At 37.7% G+C, this 20,167-nt stretch overlaps 1 protein-coding gene across 2 annotated transcripts in view; it reads left to right on the plus strand.

Moving 5' to 3' along the window:
• The first annotated feature begins 1,679 nt into the window (after positions 1 to 1,679).
• Positions 1,680 to 20,167, plus strand: part of U2SURP (U2 snRNP associated SURP domain containing) — a 53,941-nt gene continuing 35,453 nt past the window's right edge. Inside the window, exons 1-6 of one of the 2 annotated variants that reach the window (XM_047098950.1) lie at positions 1,680 to 1,858; positions 10,453 to 10,497; positions 11,944 to 12,075; positions 14,626 to 14,724; positions 17,233 to 17,347; positions 17,821 to 17,954. In XM_047098950.1, coding sequence (XP_046954906.1) covers positions 1,814 to 1,858; positions 10,453 to 10,497; positions 11,944 to 12,075; positions 14,626 to 14,724; positions 17,233 to 17,347; positions 17,821 to 17,954 — 570 coding nt within the window. In that variant the 5' untranslated portion in view covers positions 1,680 to 1,813. The remainder of the gene's footprint in view (positions 1,859 to 10,452; positions 10,498 to 11,943; positions 12,076 to 14,625; positions 14,725 to 17,232; positions 17,348 to 17,820; positions 17,955 to 20,167) is intronic. The other variant, XM_047098949.1, reaches the window with a different exon arrangement.

A 20,167-nucleotide genomic window follows, 5' to 3' on the forward strand; every position in this document is an offset into this window, starting at 1 on the left:
CAGAATTACTGCTTTCAAAGTTCCCACAACTATTGATCCTTCCTTGTGGCATCAGTTTAATTCTGCTCTTTCTCTCTCCCATTTGTCAATTAAGTTTTAAAATCATATGAAAGACAGTGATTTTTACTTGTCTCTGTAAACCTCTCAAAACTTTGGGCAGGATTTTGTACACAAAATGGGGCTCAAAAGTATTTCAAGTAAATGAATTAAGGAGATAAAGTGATGACTCCTTCCCTTCCTGCAGTCCTAAGAGCAATTTTTTAAAACTTAAAATCTGACACCACAGCCCTACCTAACCCTATTGAAGCCCACTCTTCATCTTCAGACTAGAATTCTAACTCCTAAGCATGCTGCTCGCTTCAGGACCCTATGTGAAATTGCTCCCACCCATCTCTCCAGCCACAACCCTCTCTATACCTCTTCTAATAAAACTTGACTGCTTATGGTGGCTACACAACGGGCTGTACTGATTCATGTCACCAGGCTTTTATTTCAACTACTCCCTCTGCCTGGAATGCCCTTTCCATTTTTCTTGACTGGCTGGGTTCAGGCATGACCTTCTCAAGCAAGTTTTCCTTCTTTGAATACAGATCCTATTAAGTACTTAAAGAAAGGAGGCGCGTGGGTGGTGGAGTCCGTTAAGCATCCTACTCTTGATTTCTGTTCAGGTCATGATCTCACGGTTTGTGAGTTCGAGGCCCGCATCAGCTTCCGTGCTAATGGTGTAGAGCCTGCTTGGGATTCTCTCTTTCTCTTTCTCTCTCTCTCCCCCTCCCCCACTTGTGCACACACGATCTTTCAAAGTAAATAAATAAACTTAAAAAAAAAAAGAACTTTAAAAAGATATTAAGTACAGAACAGTTTACGGTCTCCTCTCCATTTGTGATTAAAAAGGAAAAGAATACTAAACCATGAAATATTTTATTTTTAATTTTTTTTGAAGTTTATTTATTTTGAGGGGGGCAGAGAGAGTGGGAGACAGAGAATCCCAAGCAGGCTCTCGCTGTCAGCGCAGAGCTACTCGGGCTTGAACTTGCAAAACCCCCAAATCATGACCTGAGCCAAAGAAACCAAGTCGTGTGCTTAACGGACTGAACCACCCAGGCGCCCCCATGAAATGTAATTTTAAATGACACACAGCTTACATGTATGCTAGATTTACAATTCTACTTATGCTTTTCTCTCACTTTGCCTTTCTCTGCATGTACCCAATTGTAGATACCTCCAACAGTCTATGGGATAACTCCACTGCCAGATTCTCAGTTTGAGTCAAATGCTCTTTTTCTTCGCTTTCCAGGCACCGTTCTATCTGAAAGTAACGTGCAAATTCCAAGTTTGCCTTTCGCACTGTGGTGTAAGCTCCAGAGGTGGCGCAAACACCGTCTTTGGCCAAGGAATGCGAGACCCCCCGGCCCCCCCAGTCAGCTCCCTAGCTGACCAGTGCACATCTTCTTTAAGGAGCCGTTCCCTCCTCACCCACGAAATTCAACTGGTTCGCACCTACTAAGGGCTGGCGCCTGGAAGACAAATGAAATATCAGCCAGCCCTGAAAGTTAAAAAAAGGAGATTCTCTAAATTCCTGGACCGCGATATACGACCGGCAACCGAAACTCACAAAATTCAGCGGAGTGGGCGGGGCCGGGGAAATTACTGACACCGGAAGTCAGGTGGCACAGCTCCGCCCGAATTCCCTGTCTCGGCAGTCGACTATTCAGCCTTGAAGGCGCCTCTGGCGGGCTCCGCTGAGATCCGCTGTTTCGGCGTTCGACTCGCCCGTGCTGCTGCGGCCGCCGAAGGAGGGGCAAAACTCAAGATGGCGGACAAAACGCCAGGCGGTTCTCAGAAGGCCAGTTCGAAGGTAATTTCTTAGAGGACTTCATAAGTCAGTGAGTTTATCACTGTCATCTGGGGCCTACAGACTCTTCTGGCCAGCGGGAGGAGATTGGGGTGGGAGTCCGCGTTCTGGTCACTACGGTAGGCCCGGGCGCCGACGCACTGTGGTGCGCAGGTTGAGAGGCCTGGTGTCTCCCCTTAGTCCTAGCCTGGATTTGGTTGGAGGCTGGCGGGCCCACGGCGGGTGGCGTGAGTAGTTCGGCCTGCGTTTGTCACTGGAGGGAAATCCGGGATTTAAACTGAGGTCTGAAGCCGTGAAAAAGCGCCCCTGTATCCCTGTTTGTGGCGCTCTAAGGCCGCCGGACAGCACCTGGGAGAGGCGGGAATCTCTTCCCGGTGCTTAAGTGTTTTCCTCTCTGTCCTCGGTTCTTTGGTCCTAGATTTCACACGCTTCCGGCTTCCTTCAGTTTACCTCAAGCCCTCTCCAGGGAATAAATAACATCTAGGGCTGCAAGTGTGAGGGGAGGACCAATGGTGGAAGGACGCGGGGTGGGAAGTGCAGAGGCGGGAGCAGTTCTCCTTTGCAGAGCTGCCTCACCAAGGTTAATGCTACGCTCTACACGTGGTCTTGTATCGCTTACGAGGAAGTAGAAAATGAGCGCTCCTTTTGAGGGTTCACTTTCAAGAGCTCGGGATCCCCTGCATCTCCATGTTGTGTGTTCCTCCTTCCATAGACTTGGAAGCCACTTTAGATTATTAAATTGATTTTGAGTTAACAGGGAAACGTGTGCACATACTGTGAAACCATTGAGCTGTACAAGTAGTTTAGCAGCAGTTAGGTGGTGGTTAGCATCAGGTCTTAGTTGCCGTCTTGGGCCGATCACTGTTTTTTTGCTTTGAGTTTCTCAAGTCCAACACGATATTAAAAGTAGTAAGTACTGCCTGAAGTAGTTCTTAAGCTTTTGATGCCAATGCAATAAGTTGTGTAACAACACTTAAAGGTTCTAGGGACTGTTATATCTTGCAGACGTGTATGATTATAAGTTGGTTGTTAGGAAATTAAATTTACGGTAGACGGGGCGAGCCTTAGTTCTGAGAAACCTAACCAGCACATTTTATACCTGCTTTATCAGTTTCTGATAAATAGAATCTTTGTGCCATTTTGTGGATGATGTTTGTAATTAGCTGGTAACTAGTGATGGCTTTAACAGTCAGCCTTTAATTTTGTAGAAACTATGGTTAGAGGACCAGTTTTGGCTGTTTTACATCCCACTTTTACTCCTTGTCAGTTTCTTCCTTCCCCTGTACGTTTCCTGTCGGTGTGGAGGGGAATAGTTGGGTACATCACTCGGCCACTTAACAGATTCACAAAAACAGGCCTGCTGTTAGGGAACTATTGGGAGAGTTCGAGCATAAGCTTCATGATTTTAGTTTGTTTTCAAAGTCATATTTTAAGTATCTCCTATTTGACGTTTTGGATACATTGAAAACATTTTAATGTGTATGTTCAGGCTTCCTCCTAAAATAGTACTTCTCATGGTTGTGAGGGAGTAGCTGTTTCTATAAGTAAATTGTTGGATCTTCCAGTAATATCTTTTCAGTTTATATATTGCTTTAGGTTATCATCAGTTCATGCTATTACGAGATTCTCTACCAATGTCTGTGAAAGGAATCAGGGTATCTCAGGACTCAAAGGATATCGGTGTAATTTTTCCCATTAGTATGGAGGGCTGTACGATGCAGTTAAAGATTATGGATTTTGATGACAAGCAAAAGACCTTTGGGTTCAAATCATGACTTGGTAATTAATTGTATTTGTCTTATTAAGGCAAATTGCTGAAACTCTTGCACTTCATTTTTCTCATTTGTAATATGGATGTAAATCTATTTTTTACAGAGTTGATGTAAGGATTAAGTGAATTACTGTCAATAAAGTACATAATAAACCTTAGTTCCTTTTTCCCCTCTCTTTTTTGTCCTTAGAGGAAATAGAAAGTACTTACTTTTCAAAATGTTGTATAAATTCGAATCCTAAGATTTTAGAATCTAAGTCATCAACTATCATATAATGATGCCCAGATTTCTGCTTTCTATTTCTCACACAAGTGCTGAATTTATTGGAGAGAGTATCGGATCATTTTGGCTAATACTATAGTATTTGGAATTTCTAGTCTTGATCTCTGTGGTTTGGTTTTCCTTCCTCTGGCAGAGCAGATGAGTGACCCATTCTACAGTACAGATGGAACGTACAGCTTCTTCTGTTTCTTGCTCATTCCTTGGTAGTTAAATTCCCATTGATATAGTTCAGGATGCCTGTTAATCATGTTTCTACACATTGAGGAGAGTGTTAATTCAAATATGTACAAGGGAACGGAATGTACAGCATGGTGACTATGGTTAATAATACTGTATTGCATATTTGAAAGTTTCTAAGAGAGTAGATCTTGAAAGTTCTCATCACAAGAAAAATTATGCATGGTAACATGTTAACTAGGCTTATTGTGGTTATTAAGTTGTATATCTGAAAATAATATGCATGTCAATTGTACTTCAATAAAAATAAAATGTACGATATGCAGGATTTTGATGGCAAATTATTTATTTGATGTATCTTAATTGTTTCCTATGCATTTATTTCTGTTTATCACCAGATGAAAATACTGCTTTAAAGGAGAGGGGTGTTGGTGCCATGTTGTAGCTTGATTTTGGGAGGAGAGACCATAATCGTTTCCTTAGAAAAATTGTTAGACGCACTTCCTTGGACTTTAGTTTACAAAAATTAGTGTATTATTTTGATTTTAAGGATTTTGTTTGCTTGTTCAGCAAAATGAGGATAGGCAGAGAATGCGGTATTTTCTTTCCTTCTGCATTTCCTGTGCTGGTTACACTTGCTAATATAGTGCAATTATGCACCCTTTTATTTCCCTCTGTGACAGGTTTTTTTTTTTTTTTTTTTTTTTTTTTTTTTTTTGCCATAGTGTAAAAAATTGGGTTAGGTAAATTGAGCAGGTAGACCATACTTCCTTGGACTTCCTTGGCTTCCTTCGACGTTTACTGCTGAATTATTTAGAAAACTGTTAGAATTGCTGATTAACAACAGTATTTTACTTCTTTTTTTTCTAAACTTCTTTTTTTCTTTAATTTTTTAAAAAATTTATTTATTTATTTTGAGAGAGACAGAGACCACATGAGTGGTGGAGGGCTAGAGAGAGAGAGATGGGGAGAGAGAGTCCCAAGCAAGTGTCCACACTGTCAGAGCAGAGCCTGATGTAGGCTCGAACTCACAACTCACAAAACAGTGAAATCATGACCTGAGCCGAAATCAAGAGTTCGACCCTTAACCAACTGAGCCTCCCAGGTGCCCCAAAAGTATTTTGCTTCTAAGAAATGAGTAAAATGAGGTTACATTCAAGGCTTGTGACCCTTAGATATTTATTACTGTCTGTGTTCCTTTTTTTTTTTTTTTTTAACACTCTTTTTGAGAGAGAGAGTACACATGCGAGCCAGGGAGGGGCAGAGAGAGAGGGAGACAGAATCCCAAGGAGGCTCCAGGCTCTGAGCTGTCAGCACAGAGCCCGACATGGGGCTTGAACTTGTGAAGGGTGAGATCATGACCTGAGCCAAAGTCGGATGCTTAACTGACTGGGGCGCCCCATGTGTACATTCTTTTGATGGTATCTGAAAATATGTAAGGTTTCGATATGGTAAAACATTCCAAACAAAACACAAACCTTGAAAATTATGTTCTTCATGGTTTGCCATTTTTAGTTTAGAGTGAAACTTTATTATGTTATGATTGTAACTTTATCTTAAAATATAAGGTGGATAGTTTAATGAGTGGAAGGTTGTCTTTTTGGGGGGAGAGTGGAATTATGAACTTCCATTTTCTTGGTTGGTGCTCTTTAGAAACTTGAGTATTTGCAGCTCTGGTGCTTGAATATGACTCGATACGGTTTTTAAAAATTCTCATCGGATTGATTGTTTTCTGAAAGTCCAGTTTTAATTTTCTTTTGGTTTTTATTCCTGAAGCTTTATTCTTCCTGGAATGTAAACTTATGGAAGATACTTATTTGCCTTAGAAAGAGAGGCTCATTTGGCATGCAAGTTGAAGACTCCTGCCTGTCTACCACTTTTTTACAAAGAGCATCATTTTTTAAAAATAAAAACAAAAACTTGCTACGGGATATTAAACTCGAAAACACTAATGTTGTAGATAACTTGTCTCTTATACTATCATTAAGCTTTAACATTTTATTGCAGACCAGCCATGTGTTAGATATTTTGCTGAAATAACTTTTCAAAAAGGAAGATGGTATTTGCCAGTAGCATTTGATGCTATTTGGTCCTGTTAGATGTCTCTTCCTTGAGGAGTTAAAATTTTTTACTGGCCTTTCCTCAGTTTGGCCTAATTACAGGACATTCAAAATGTTCTTAAAACTTTTCATGTATTGATATGGTTTTGGATGTAATTTTAAAGATCATTTCATGGGGTACCTAAGTGATCCAATCTGTTAAGCCTCTGACTTCAGCTCAGGTCATGATATCACGGTTTGTGGGTTCAAGCCCTGTGTCGGGCTCTGTGCTGACAGCTCAGAGCCTAGAGCCTGCTTCTGATTCTGGGTCTCCCTGTCTCTCTGTCCCTCCCCCACTTGCACTCTGTTTCTCTCAAAAGTAAATAAACATTAAAAAAATTGTTTTTTTTAAATAAAGATAATTTCAGGTTTGTGATTTAACTTTATCATATGTGGTACATGTCTCAGTGATCTTATAAAGTGTTTTTTGAGAGGTAGACCTTAGTTTAGTTAGCCTTGGGAGAGTGATATTAAAGTAGGTAGTTGCTACACTTGTTAGTGAGTGGACAGCATAGTATGTTGACAGTGGAGTGTAACTTAATTTTGTTGGGTACGTACTTGTTCCTGCAGGTTAGGTCAACAGGTATATTGAGGCTCTGTCACTTGGCAGATCTTGTGCTTGACTTTGAGGAAGAAAACTTTAAGTAAGACTATACAAACTGGGGAGCATGCTGTTTAGTGAAAAAAAGTCAACACATAATAGTACAAAGCAGAGGTACCTAAAAGTTTAGAGACAGAAGTGACCGCTGGTTAAATGGAGGGTGGCAAGGAGGAGACTTGAAGAATAGAAGAATTTGTGTTCTTTTGAACAATAAGCAGAGGTTATAAAGAGATGGGTAAGGTAAAGAAAAATCCAGGAAATAGATTCGTAAATGGTCTCTTATTTAGCCAGTGCATAGGGCACTTGCATAAGGGAATAAAAGTTGCTGAGATGCAAAGGTAGGTTTGAGATAAATAGTGGAGATTTTGAATGCTATGAGTAAAATTGGAAAGCCATGGAAAATTTGAGGCAGGAAAGAGATTATTGGGACATACTTTAACAAGGATCTGGGAGTGAGGAGGACCAGTTTAAAGATTATTGCAGTGCTCCTGATAAATTTTGAGGATTGTTTCAGAAATCTCACCTCAGATCTTCTCTGGGAAGCTTTTCCTAACAACTTCGCCACTCCCATTAAGATTTACCTTGCCCTCTGTGCTTTTGTGGCCATTGTTTTACTTGACTCTTTTATTAGCTCCTGAAGACAGGAAGTATGTCTTATTTTACTTTATAGTATCTCTACTGTAAGACATAGTACCAGTAGATAGTTGAATTAAGGGAAGATCTAGACCATAATGGTGTGTTTAGAAAGGAAGAGTCCCCATGGGAGAGCTGTATTAGAAGTGGGATGAACAGAATTTGACTCATGTGATTATGAGGGGATAAAGGAGTCCAGGATGATTCTGTTATAGGGCTGTTGCTGGCCAACACTTATTGAAGTTATGCACCAGACACTGTTCTAAGTATGTACTTTACCTGTTTTTGTCCTTCACAACAATCCTGTGAGGCAGGGTGCTCCTCATTTTACAGATGAAGGAAGTAGGGCCAAGGTTACAAAACTGGTAAGTGTTAAAACCAGGAAGTCTTATTCCAGAAACTGCTCTTAAAAACATTTTACTACTTCCATATTATGAGTGATTGAGAGATACAATCCAGTATCAGAAATAAGGCTGATAGGAGAAGCTAGTTTGGAAAGAATTTTAAATATATTGGGTTTGAGGAGCTTGCAGACATTCAGGTGAAAATAACTGGAGGTAGTTTGAGAACAGATTGGAATCCACCCGAGGTACTAAGGTCAAAAATAAGGAATTAGAAGTCATCTCAGTGCAATAAAGGTGTTGATATGCCGCCTATGGAGAGATTGTTAAACTTGTGGAGATGCAAGTTGTTGCTTTAGAAGATGAGAGGAGAAAAGACATTTTAGGAGTCAGTAAAGGGAATGGAAAGTTCAAGGGGCAGAATGGCAGTGTTGGAGGAGTGTTGCTGTGGCTAGCCTGCTGAGTTGAACCAAGTTTTTATTCTCAGCCACTAGGATGTAGTGTCATATGGTATAGAATAGTTGGTTTCACCTTTAACTCCTTAGCAATCATGAGAACAAATGATCCTTTCTACTTTTGGGTGTTCTTGCTGTCTTTCATCACATCTGTACTATCTGCTTTCTCTATCCTGAGATAAATTTCTCCTGTGTCTGCTTCTTTATTGTCTCAAGCTTCCCTTATTATGCCCTTTGATTTCTTGCTTTTGGGTCTTTTTCATTTGGATGAAAAATTGTGCTGTAGACCTCGGAAGATCTTGAGGTATCATTAATTTGTTGTTCTTCAGTTAAAAAGCATAAAAACCAAACTCAGGACAAATGGTAGTCAGTTCTAGGTTAGGAAGAGGGAAGGTCAGCTTCTGTAGTAGCATTACATTTACTGTTTACTAGGACCATTAGCTTCAGAAGTTGGTTATTCTTTTTAAAATCTTATTAAGTACTATTTGTATATCTCTAACTCTTCTTAAGTCTAAAGAAGTTCCATTCTGAATGCAGTGTACTAATAGCTCCATATCAGTGGGAAATACCTGGTTTGCAGTAAATGTGACCGATGCCATCTTAGGTTAATTGAAATCAGCTAATGCATCTTCCTAAGCCATGCTGTTATTTTTAAGTCCTAGAAATGATTTGAATATGGTGGCATAGAAGTTTAAATAGCGCTGTCTTATAAGGTCTTGAGTGTTTACTTATGTGGGTGAACTTTAGAATTATTTTTGGTAACTTTGTCCCAATGCAAAGATTTCCCTTTGGGGTATTGAGCTGTTGAAATTGCATTAAATATATAAATAAATTTGGTTATAATTGACATTGTCTTAATAATGTTTATTCCCATCCAGGAATATAATGAGTCTTTTCAAAAGGTAACTTGAATAATTGAAGCCTTCTATAAAGTTTGTGTTTTCTTCACCTGGGTTGTGTACATTTCTTTATTTGGTTTCCAGGCGTTTGCTGCTTATTGTTACTATTGTGATTAGGATACTATTTTTGTTACCTACTAGGTTAATATACTATATTGGCAAGCAGTTAATTTTTTTTTTTTTAATGTTTATTTATTTTGAGAGAGAGAGAGAGAGAGGGAGAACTAACATGCATGCTCTCACATACCCGTCTGACTCTGGAAGGGCCAGAGAGAGGGAGAGGGAATCCCAGACAGGCTCCTACTCAGCACAGAGCCTGATGTGGGGTGTGATCTCATGACCATGAGATCGTTACCTGAGCCAAAATCAAGAGTCAGATGCTTAACTGACTGAGCCACCCAGGTGCCCCTCTTGGTTTCACTTTAAACATTTAAATATATATAGAAATAAGTCAAATCTCATTACCTAATACCTCGCAAAATAAAAACAGCTCAGTGACAGAGTTAAATTCTGGACTCCTAGTAAAAATTTCAGACAGATATCACATGTTATTTAGTTAATAGTCTTGCAGCTTGGCTTTTTTGTCTTTAGATGCATAGTGGAAAAAAATAATATTGTATGCCGTATATAATTTGATCTGTAGGTCAGTTAGGAAAAATATGAAATTTTACCAGTTGCCATTGTCAGGAAGTGCCATCATTTGAAGACTGAATTCCTTCTGTGCAACAATCAGCAACAGTGGCATGCCGAATTAGGAGCAGCCCCCATAAAACAAGTTGTAAATGGTGGCCAATTGTGGATTTGATAATAGGGTTTTCTTTTTCTTGAACTATTTGTGCAGTAGCATTTGTACCTTTTACATTCAGGGTTTATGTGTGGATTTTCTTGTTATTAGAATCTGCTCCTTAAATGACCGGGTAGTTGGAAGGAGGGGAAGTTTCTTTGCTGTATAGCAAGATGTTGCTGTTCTGTCAGTGTTGTGGCAGTAAACAGTGTATCTTATGACTTGGGAAGAGCTTTTACACAAAAATTCTGTTGTAAAATAGTGGTTAGTTTTCCAGTCTACAGTTTAAAAGGTTTAACTATGCTTCAGAGATATCCCACTGTCATTTACATATTTTGGCCCATATGCTTCCTCAATTTTAAAGAATTGACTTGCACATTTATTTGGTCACAACCTTTTTATAAGTCATAGGTTGCCTTTGGTTTTATTAGCTGAGGAGAAATTGCTACAAGTTTGGGAAGATTAAGTCTGTATAACCTGAGGCACCCTTGTTTTGTTAGCATAATACATTTTAGGATCATTTAAATACTGACTTCCTTTTGTAATAATTGCAGACCAGATCATCAGATGTTCATTCATCTGGATCTTCAGATGCACACGTAAGTGTAAAAGGTGATCTTTGTCTTCTTTCTCTTTTCCTTCCTTCCTTCCTCCCTCCTTTTTTTCTCTTCCTCCTTTCTTCCTTCCTTCCAGCTCTATACCCAATGTGGGGCTCAAACTCATGACCCCCAGATTAAGAGGTACATGCTCCACCAGCTGAGCTAGCCAGGTGCCCCTTGTCTTTTTCTTTAACATTTAGTTTCTCTCTGTGTATATTCCTACGTTTATGATTTTGCTTGATAAATAGATAACAATTATATTCTATGTGTCCTTCTCTATCATGTTTTTAGCTAGGTGCACTCTTTTGTGTGTGTTCTATTTGCACAAGTTGGCCCCCACAGACCATGTTAGAAACCAAGTATATATTGCACAAGTATATATATGTGCTTATAAAGTTCTGTACATATACAAATGTGTGTACTTGTACATTGACTATGGTTTGCATTATACACACTTGTTCTTTTCTCACTGCACAATAAATATACCTATTGGAAATCCCTGCAAGTCAGCAGTCACAGCTCTAATCTGCTGGCATCATTCCATAGGGGAAGGTACAAATTATTAAGCTGTTTCTCTATTGATGAGCATATACCTGTTGAAAAGCTTTTTGATATTTTGAATAATTCCTCAGTAAACATTCCTTTACATGTTATTACAGCAGTGCTCAAAGTCTGGTTTCAGACTCTTGGGGGTTACTGAGAATGTTCCAGGGGCTTTGTGAAGTTCAACTATTTTAAACAATACAAAGATAATATTTGCCTTTTTCATCATGTTGACATTTGCATTAATGGTGCAAAAGCAATTGATGGATAAACTGTTGGCATCTTAGCATGAATCAAGCCAGTGTTGTCAAAGTGGACCAGTAGTCATTGTATTCTTCCCCACCTGGCACAGTAAAAGTAGAAATATGCTAGTTTCACTTAAGAATGTTCTTGATGAAGCAGTAAAAATTATTAATATTTTGTCCTTGCGTATGGGTCTCTGTAATGTTCTGTATGATGAAATGGGAAGTACATATAAGGCACTACTGCTTATCAAAGTGTGATGTTTGTCTTGAGGAAAAGATAATTGCCAGATTATTTAAGTTGAGAAATGAAAACTGGCTCCTTTTTTCATGGAATACCATTTTTACTTGAAGGAACAACTGACAAACTGGTTAATCAGACTTGGGGGTTTGGCAGATATTTTCTTCAAAACTTAAGGGAACAGATCTGTTCCTTCAAAGAAAATAATTATTTGTTACTGATACAAAATTTGAGCTTTTGGGTCTAAGTTAGAATTTTTGGAAACTTTTAAGGACTTTTCTGATAAAATCAGTGGTGATATTAAGGGATGAGAGTTTTGATAGTGTATAGTGAAATTTGTCACTATTTGGACATTTGGGTTATTTGTACTTTTAGTACTACATATGTGATTTTTAAAAACTTGTTTTACTTTTCCCGAAGATGGATGCATCGGGACCCTCAGATAGTGACATGCCAAGTCGGACACGGCCTAAGAGTCCAAGAAAACATAATTATAGGAATGAGAGTGCCCGTGAAAGCCTTTGTGATTCTCCTCATCAGAATCTCTCAAGAGTAAGTGTTGATAAAGATGAGAAAAGATTAATGATTTTAATCTGTCTTGATCAAATTTGGTAGTTGAATATTTTGGTACTGGTTGTTTCGTCTTGCACTATTTGGAAATAGCATTCTTTGTTGTATTTAGGTTAACGATAAACAAGTTCATGTAAGGAAATGTTTTTTGTAGCTAATATGTGAGCTAGATTTCACTTAAAATTTAAAATTTTATTGAAAAAACCAAGGAGTGTTTTTGATATAAAATGGTTAATAGTCACATATATTGTTCCTCCCTTATAACATTTACTGAACCAAGTGCCACATGACAGTCACTGGAAATAAACAGATGATTAAAACACAGTTCTTGCTCTTGGAGAGCATATAGTCTTGCCCTGGGAAGTAAACAGGAACAGGTACTGTTCACTCTGGCTAGTGTAGTGCCCAGGGCAATATGAGAACCCAGAGAAGGAATTCTTTACTATATGTATCTGCAAAGTGTTCTCACGCTCTTAGTCTTTTCTATTTCAAATAGTTTTTCTTGTGATTAAATTTGGGATGCTAATATATTAATAAAAATAAAATTTGGAAATATAATAAGACAGTTATCACCAGCCAATATTAAAATTCGTAACACTTAATTTTTCTTGTTTAATGTTTCTAAGCATAAATATATTTTCATGGATGATTGTATTTCTTTGTGTAAACATTCCATAGTTTCCTTAACTATTTTTCTGTTAAGTGTGTAAATTTAGCTCTTAGGATATAAATAAAATTGGAACCCTTCCAATTTTTTTTTTGGAAAATTATGGTTTTCATTGAATTTGTATGTAATTTTGCTGTTTGAACTTCTTTTTAAATGTTTATTTATTTTGAGGGGAGTGAGAGAGCGTGAGCAGGGGAGGGGCAGAGAGAGAAGGAGATAGAGAATCCCAAGCAGGCTCACTATTGTCAGTGCAGAGTCTGATGTGGGTCATGAACTATGAGATCATGACCTGAGCTGAAATCAAGAGTTGGACACACTTAACTGACTGAGCCACCCATGCACCCAACCATTTGTGTAAACTTTTGAAGTTAAAACCATAGATGCTGGGGTACCTGGGTGGCTCAGTTGGTTGAGCAACTCCTGATTTTGGCCCAGATCATGATCCTAGGGTCCTGGGATCAAGCCCTGCGTCAGGCTCCACACTGAGCATGGAGCCTGCTATGGATTCTCTCTCTCTCCCTCCCTCCCGTCCTCCCTCCCTCCCTCCCTCCCTCTTTCTCCCTGTCTCTCCTTGTCTCTCCCTCTCCCTCTCTTCCCCCTGCCAAAAAATTAATAAATTTTTAAAAAGTGCCAAAAAAGAGTCCCCAAACAAATCCAGAGATGTTGAATGATGAGCAAATGTTTTTCTTTCTACTTTGGGGAAAAAATTTAGTTTGAATCTATTATTGAAACCTCATTTTGACTTTGGGGTTATAAACGGTTTTATTTTTTTCAGTGCCTTTAATGTAACTTTAAAATAGTTTATAGCATTTTACTCTTCCATTTTGCTTCTCTCAAGGTCAAGCCTATTTAATAATGAGGAATTTGATAAAGTCTAATTTGTTATTGGTTAACTTGTCATTTTGGTAGGCAAGAGTGAAACGTTTGGATTTTAGTTACAGATTGATATTTTAGGTTGTATTTAATAGACATTCCTCTTAAGTTTATGAATCAAAGTCTAACATTCAAATGAATAACTGAACAGCTAAAGGTCAACAACAGTTTTACTTCTGAAATCTGAAATTCTGTGATTATGTTTATAAAAACAGTGTTGTTGATGAAGAATGAGTTAATTTACTGAATTATAAAAGGAAGTGATGTGATGTAGTACCTGAAATGGGGGTTATAGATGGTATTTAGATTCTTGCTACTGAACTTTGGAAATACATGCTGCCTTCTCCCTATTTGAATGTCTGTTTTCCATCACTACTTCTTTTCCTCAGAATCATCTGTACTTTTTCTCAAGTGCTTTTCCAGCAAGTAGGCTGACTGAGTCGTAAGCCTTGGCGTCTCCCTCTCTGCTTTATTTTTACCTTTTTTTTTTTTAATTTTTTTTTTTTTTCAACGTTTATTTATTTTTGGGACAGAGAGAGACAGAGCATGAACGGGGAAGGGGCAGAGAGAGAGGGAGACACAGAATTGGAAACAGGCTCCAGGCTCTGAGCCATCAGCCCAGAGCCCGACGCGGGGCTCGAACCCACGGACCGCGAGATCGTGACCTGGCTGAAGTCGGACGTTTAACCAACTGCGCCACCCAGGCGCCCCTATTTTTACCTTTTTAAAAGAAAATGGCTTTTGTGTGTTACTGACCTTGAGTTAGCCAATGAAGACATACGTTAAGGAATACTTTACATCAGAATCAAGCCCAATGGAGGCACTTGATGCTTAAGAGTAGCCTCAGCTTTTCTGCTTTACAGTGAAATTTCTTTTTTAAAAGTCATCTAATCTGAAGACTTGATTACCACTTGAAAGCTGTATCAGTTGAGTTATAGGTAGCATTAAGAATGTGTATGTAGTAAATGTATGCTTTTTACTTCTTTTCACAGCCTCTTCTAGAAAACAAACTTAAAGCATTCAGTATTGGAAAAATGAGTACAGCTAAGAGAACTTTAAGTAAGAAGGAGCAAGAAGAATTAAAGAAAAAGGTAATGTTTAAATTGCATTTTGAGTTATCCTTGGAAATGTGTCTAAGTAAGTGCATGTACAAATAGAGAAATGCTTTTGAAAGTTTCTTGACCTCAGGGTATTCTCAGTTCCCACCACCAAGTCAAGTCTGTAACACAGGGTACATTCAGAGGAGTCTAGTTTGTATCCCTGTCCCCTCCACCATTTCTTATATGTAAGTTTTGGTTATTCTCTGGTCTGTTCTTTTTGTATAAGTAACTCTGTATAAATATATACTGTACTCCTCTTTCCTAGATGATCAATAATATGCTATATACAGTGTACTTTCTGCATTTTGCTTTTTTCATTTAACATGTCTCAGAGGTTACTGCAGGTATATTGAAATATCCTTTTTAAAAAAAATTGTTTTTAATGTTTTTATTTATTTTTTGAGAGAGAGAGAGACAGAGTGTGAGTGGGGGAGGGCATAGAAAGAGAGGGAGGCACAGAATCCGAAGCAGGCTCCAGGCTCCGAGCTTTTAGCACAGAGCCCGATGCGGGGCTCAAACTCAAAAGCTGTGAGATCATGACCTGAGCCAAAGTCAGATGCTTAACTGACTGAGCCATCCAGGTACACGCCCCCCGCCCCCTTTTTTTAAATAATAACCTGTGTAGACATACATTAGTTTATTCATTAAAATTCTGTTGAGGGCATTTTTATTTTGGTCTTTTGCCATTACAAATAGTGCTGTTAATGGATACTGTTATGCATGTGGTTTTTTTTTGCTAGTTTATCTTTGGGGTATATACGTTTAAAGTTCATATATTTTGAGAGAGAGAGAGGGAGCGAGCGCGCGCATGCACACTGGATGGGAAGGGGCAGAGAGAGAGGGAGAGAGAATCCCAAGCAGGCTCTGTGCTGTCAGCATGGACTCTGTGGGGCTTGATCTCATGAACCATGACATCATGACCTGAGTCAAAATCAAGTGTCCAACACGTAACCACCTGAGCCACCTAGGCACCCCATTGGGATATATTTCTGTAAGTGAGGTTACTGGGTTGAATGGTAAATGCCTAAATGTAGCTCTGTTGGGTATTGTCAGATTGCTCTCTATAAGGGCAGAGCCATTTTGCATCTCTGTCCATAATGTATGAGAGCTTGTGTCCCTATAGCCTTGCCAACAGAGGATGTTTTTGAAATTTTGCCATTCTGCTAGGTGAAAAATGTTATCTCAGTGTAGTTTTAAATTTTTATTTCTCTTGTATAAGTAAGGTTGAACAGCTTTTGTGTTTGTATCTGTGAACTATCTGCATGTATCTCAACCAGTCTTTCCAGAGATTTGTAGGTCATCTCTGTTTTAAAAACTTCACATACTGAGTATATTAACACTTCGTGACACAGGTGCAGTGTTTTTTTTCCCAGTCAATTGTCTCTTTATTTTGTTTCTGGTGTTTTTCGGTGTAGAAACTGTTTATTGTTAGGTAATCAGATTTATCAATCTTCCCTTATGATTTCTAGTATTCCATTATTGTTCTCACTCCTAGCTTATAAAGGAATTTCCTCATTTTTTAAATACTTTATATATAGTTTCATTAAAAAAAATTAAATCTGATTCATTTGCAGTTTCTCCTAGTATGTGTTGTGAAGAATTGGCTCATTTTTATCTTTCTTTTTCAGATAGTTATCAAGTTATCCCAATATCATTCATTGAAAAGTCCCATCTGTTCTCCCTTGAGTTGAGCTATTCCTTTTATTGAATACTAAATTTCTGACTGTTATTGGATTTATTTTTTTGTTTTCTATTCTCTTCCATTGGCCTTTGATGCATACGTATTTTGGGGACATTGTGAAGAGTAATAACTGCAATTTTAAGGTTCTTTTGAGATTTTTTTTTTAAATGCCAGCTATGGAGATATTGCTGCTTCAGCTTGTAATACTCATGTCTTTGGTGGTTTGTAAAGGAAATCTTTATAATCACTGAATTAAATCATCGTGCTTTGGAAATGTTAAAAACATTAATAGAGTAATATATTTTATATAGTTGTCATATAGTTTGACTCCTGCTGTCTCTTTTTTAATTTTTTTTTAACATTTATTTATTTTTGAGACAGAGAGACAGAGCATGAATAGGGGAGGGGCAGAGAGAGAGGGAGACACAGAATCTGAAACTGGCTCCAGGCTCTGAGCTGTCAGCACAGAGCCCAACGCGGGGCTGAAACTCACGGACCGTGAGATCATGACCTGAGCTGAAGTCGGACGCTTAACCTACCGAGCCACCCAGGCGCCCCTGACTCCTGCTGTCTCTAAACAGATTTACTTAGGGGGTCTTTTTCTGGTTCCACAAATTGCCAGTAAAGGATCAAAGTCTCTTTCAGTTTCAATGTTAATATCTAATACCTACCAAAAATTAGGTGTTATTACTTATTGGGACTGCCTAACCTGCTTTTCCCAGTGAAGGGAAAGGTTTTGTTTACATTATTACTTGATGAGTCTCACCCTGTGTACAATAATTTTCATATTAAGTGATATTATTTTCATGTATATTTAGGAAGATGAAAAGGCAGCAGCTGAGATTTATGAGGAATTTCTTGCTGCTTTTGAAGGAAGTGATGGTAATAAAGTGAAGACGTTTGTGCGTGGAGGTGTTGTTAATGCAGCTAAAGGTTAGTATGAATATTACAGTCCTTGAGCAAATCCAAAAGGTCCTAGTAGAATGACTGTAGGTAATTATGAAAGATGTTTGTTGTCTTTAGAATTTCACATTTTCTTTCTATCAGCACCCTCTAGTGTTGATATTAATCGTTAATTAGCAAAATAAATGGCCAGATATGGGTTAAAGAAATTGGAGCCAGAGAAGTTTTAAAAATATTTAGTGCCTTTCAAGGTTGAAGATAGCAGTGCACTTTGCAAAAATTTTAATGTATTTCATAGTTTCACTATAAAATGATTAAATTAGTATTTTGTTGGAGAGTAAGGTGGTAATAAGAACTTAACTTCTTATTTTGTCACTAGTATATCTTAGTGCTAAACACATTTTCCTAATTTTTGTTTATTTTTAACTAAAAATAATAAAAGATCAAATAATATGAAATTATTTTTGAAAATTAGTTTTGAAGCTTAGTATTTTAAATTTCAGAAGAACATGAAACAGATGAAAAAAGAGGTAAAATCTATAAGCCGTCTTCAAGATTTGCAGATCAAAAAAATCCTCCAAATCAGTCATCCAGTGAAAGACCACCATCTCTTCTTGTCATAGAAACCAAAAAACCTGTAAGTCATAATCAAATAAGTGGCTTTATATGTTCAGAGATGACACTGCCAATGATATTTCAGTACTTCCATTGTAAGCAGGACTTTGGTTTCTTGTTTATAATTATTTTTGGAATAGATGTTGAGTTTTGTTGCTTAATCTTTCTAGAGAAGAGATAATAAATTAGAGTAGGACATTTAGACGATATTCTTATGTTCTTTGAGCGATAAACACTTGGTGCTACTGTACTCATTGCATACTGCAAGTAAAAAGTTGACTATTTTATTTATTTTTAAAATTTTGTTTGTTTATTTATTTTTGATAGAGACAGAGCATGAGTGGGGGAGGGGCAGAGAGAGAGGGAGACACAGAATCTGAAACAGGCTCCAGGCTCTGAGCCGTCAGCACAGAGCTCAGTGCGGGGCTCGAACTCACGGAGTGAGAGATCATGACCTGAGCTGAAGTCAGACGCTCAAACCGACTGAGCCACCCAGGCGCCCCAAAAGTTGACTGTATTTTAAATAAAAAGTAATGGGATTTTTGTTTTTAAACAGTTCTAAACTGAGGTATTTAAATAATACCAGCATGTATAGTGGCAGTTAACTTTGGAAAACTTATGTATTCCAATAACGTATCTTTTGCCTAGAACATTTTTGGTATTTATTTGGAAATACTGTCAGCCTAGTGGCACTTTCTTTTAAGTATTCTTGGTATTAGAAAAATTTTTATTTTTCGATGGACTTTTCATGGTAGTTGGTATATAGATACGGGTCACGTCATTTGGAACCATACTTGGTGAAGAAATATGATTACATTGAAAGGTGACACTGACTTTCCTTGCATGACTAAAATAGCTCTGGATGCAAAGGAAAAAAAGCAGTTTAATTGAGATATAATTCACATACCATAAAATTTACCCTTTTAAATTATTCAGTTGTTTTTAAAATTATATTCACAGTTGTGCAAAAATCACTAATTTCTAATTGCAGAACATTTTTATTATCCCAGAAAGAAACCTTATACCTATTTTAGTCATCCCCAACCCCTGGCAATTACTAATCTCCTTTTTATCTGTTTGGATTTGCCTGTTTAAGACATTTCATGCAGATGGAATCATACAACATGTAGCCTTTTGTTTCTGGCTTCTTAGCATAATATTTCAAGGTTCATCTGTATGTTGTGGCACATGTTAGTACCTTATTCCTTTTTATGGTTGAATAATATTTTATGGATATAGCATATACTGTTTATCCATCTATCACTTGATATTTGGGTTGTCTCCACTTTTTGGTTATTATGAATGTTGCTATAAACATTTGTGGGTAGGCTTTTTTTGTGGACTTACATACTCAGTTCTCAAATGTATGATATATGTATATTATATCCCTACATACACATACACCTAGGAATGGAATTCTGGGTTGTATGGTAACTATTTGTTTAATCTTTTGAGAAACTGCCAAAACTGTTTTCCAGGTTAGCTGTATCATTTTATAATCCTGTCAGCAATGTATGAGGGTTCTAATTTTTCCACATCTTTACCAACGCTTGTTAAAATTGTCTATTTTTAAAATTTATTTTCGTCATCTTAGTGGGTGTGAAGTTGTATCTAATTGTGATTTTGATTTTCACTTCCCTGATGATGAACATCTTTTTATGTGTTTATCATCCATTTGTAGTCTTCTGTGGAGAAATGTCTTTTCAGCTCCTTGGCCCGTTTTGTAATTGGGCTTCTTGTTGTCTTTTTACTGTTAAGTTGTAAGAGTATTTTACACTTCCTGGAGTCAAGTCTCTTATCAGCTGTTTGAATTGCACATGTTTTCTCCCATTCTGTGAGTTGTCTTTGCATTTTATTGATAGTGTCCCTTGAAGCCCAAAGTTTTTAATTTTGATGAAGTTTAGTTTATCTGTTTTTTTTGTATGTTGATTTTGCTTTCGATGTCATATCTAAGAAATCATTGCCTTATTCAAAGTCATGAAGTCATGAAGATTTATTCCTATGTTTTTCTCTTAGAGTTTTATAGTTTTAGTGCTTCAGTTTAGTTTCTGTGAGTCATTTGAGTGAATTTTTGTGTATGGCATGAAGAAGTTCAACTTCACTTTTTCTTGCATGTGGATATTCTAGCACTATTTGTGAAAAAAGGCTATTTTTCTCCATTGCGTTATTTTGGCACTTTTAAGAGAGGGATTTCAAAAGCAGTTTTAAAAGAGGAATCCCAAAGATGTTACTGAT

The sequence above is a fragment of the Lynx rufus genome, unplaced genomic scaffold (assembly GCF_022079265.1).
Source record: "Lynx rufus isolate CCGP_SWC_20201006 ecotype Redwood Valley unplaced genomic scaffold, mLynRuf1.p SCAF_5, whole genome shotgun sequence".
Taxonomy (NCBI): domain Eukaryota; kingdom Metazoa; phylum Chordata; class Mammalia; order Carnivora; family Felidae; genus Lynx; species Lynx rufus.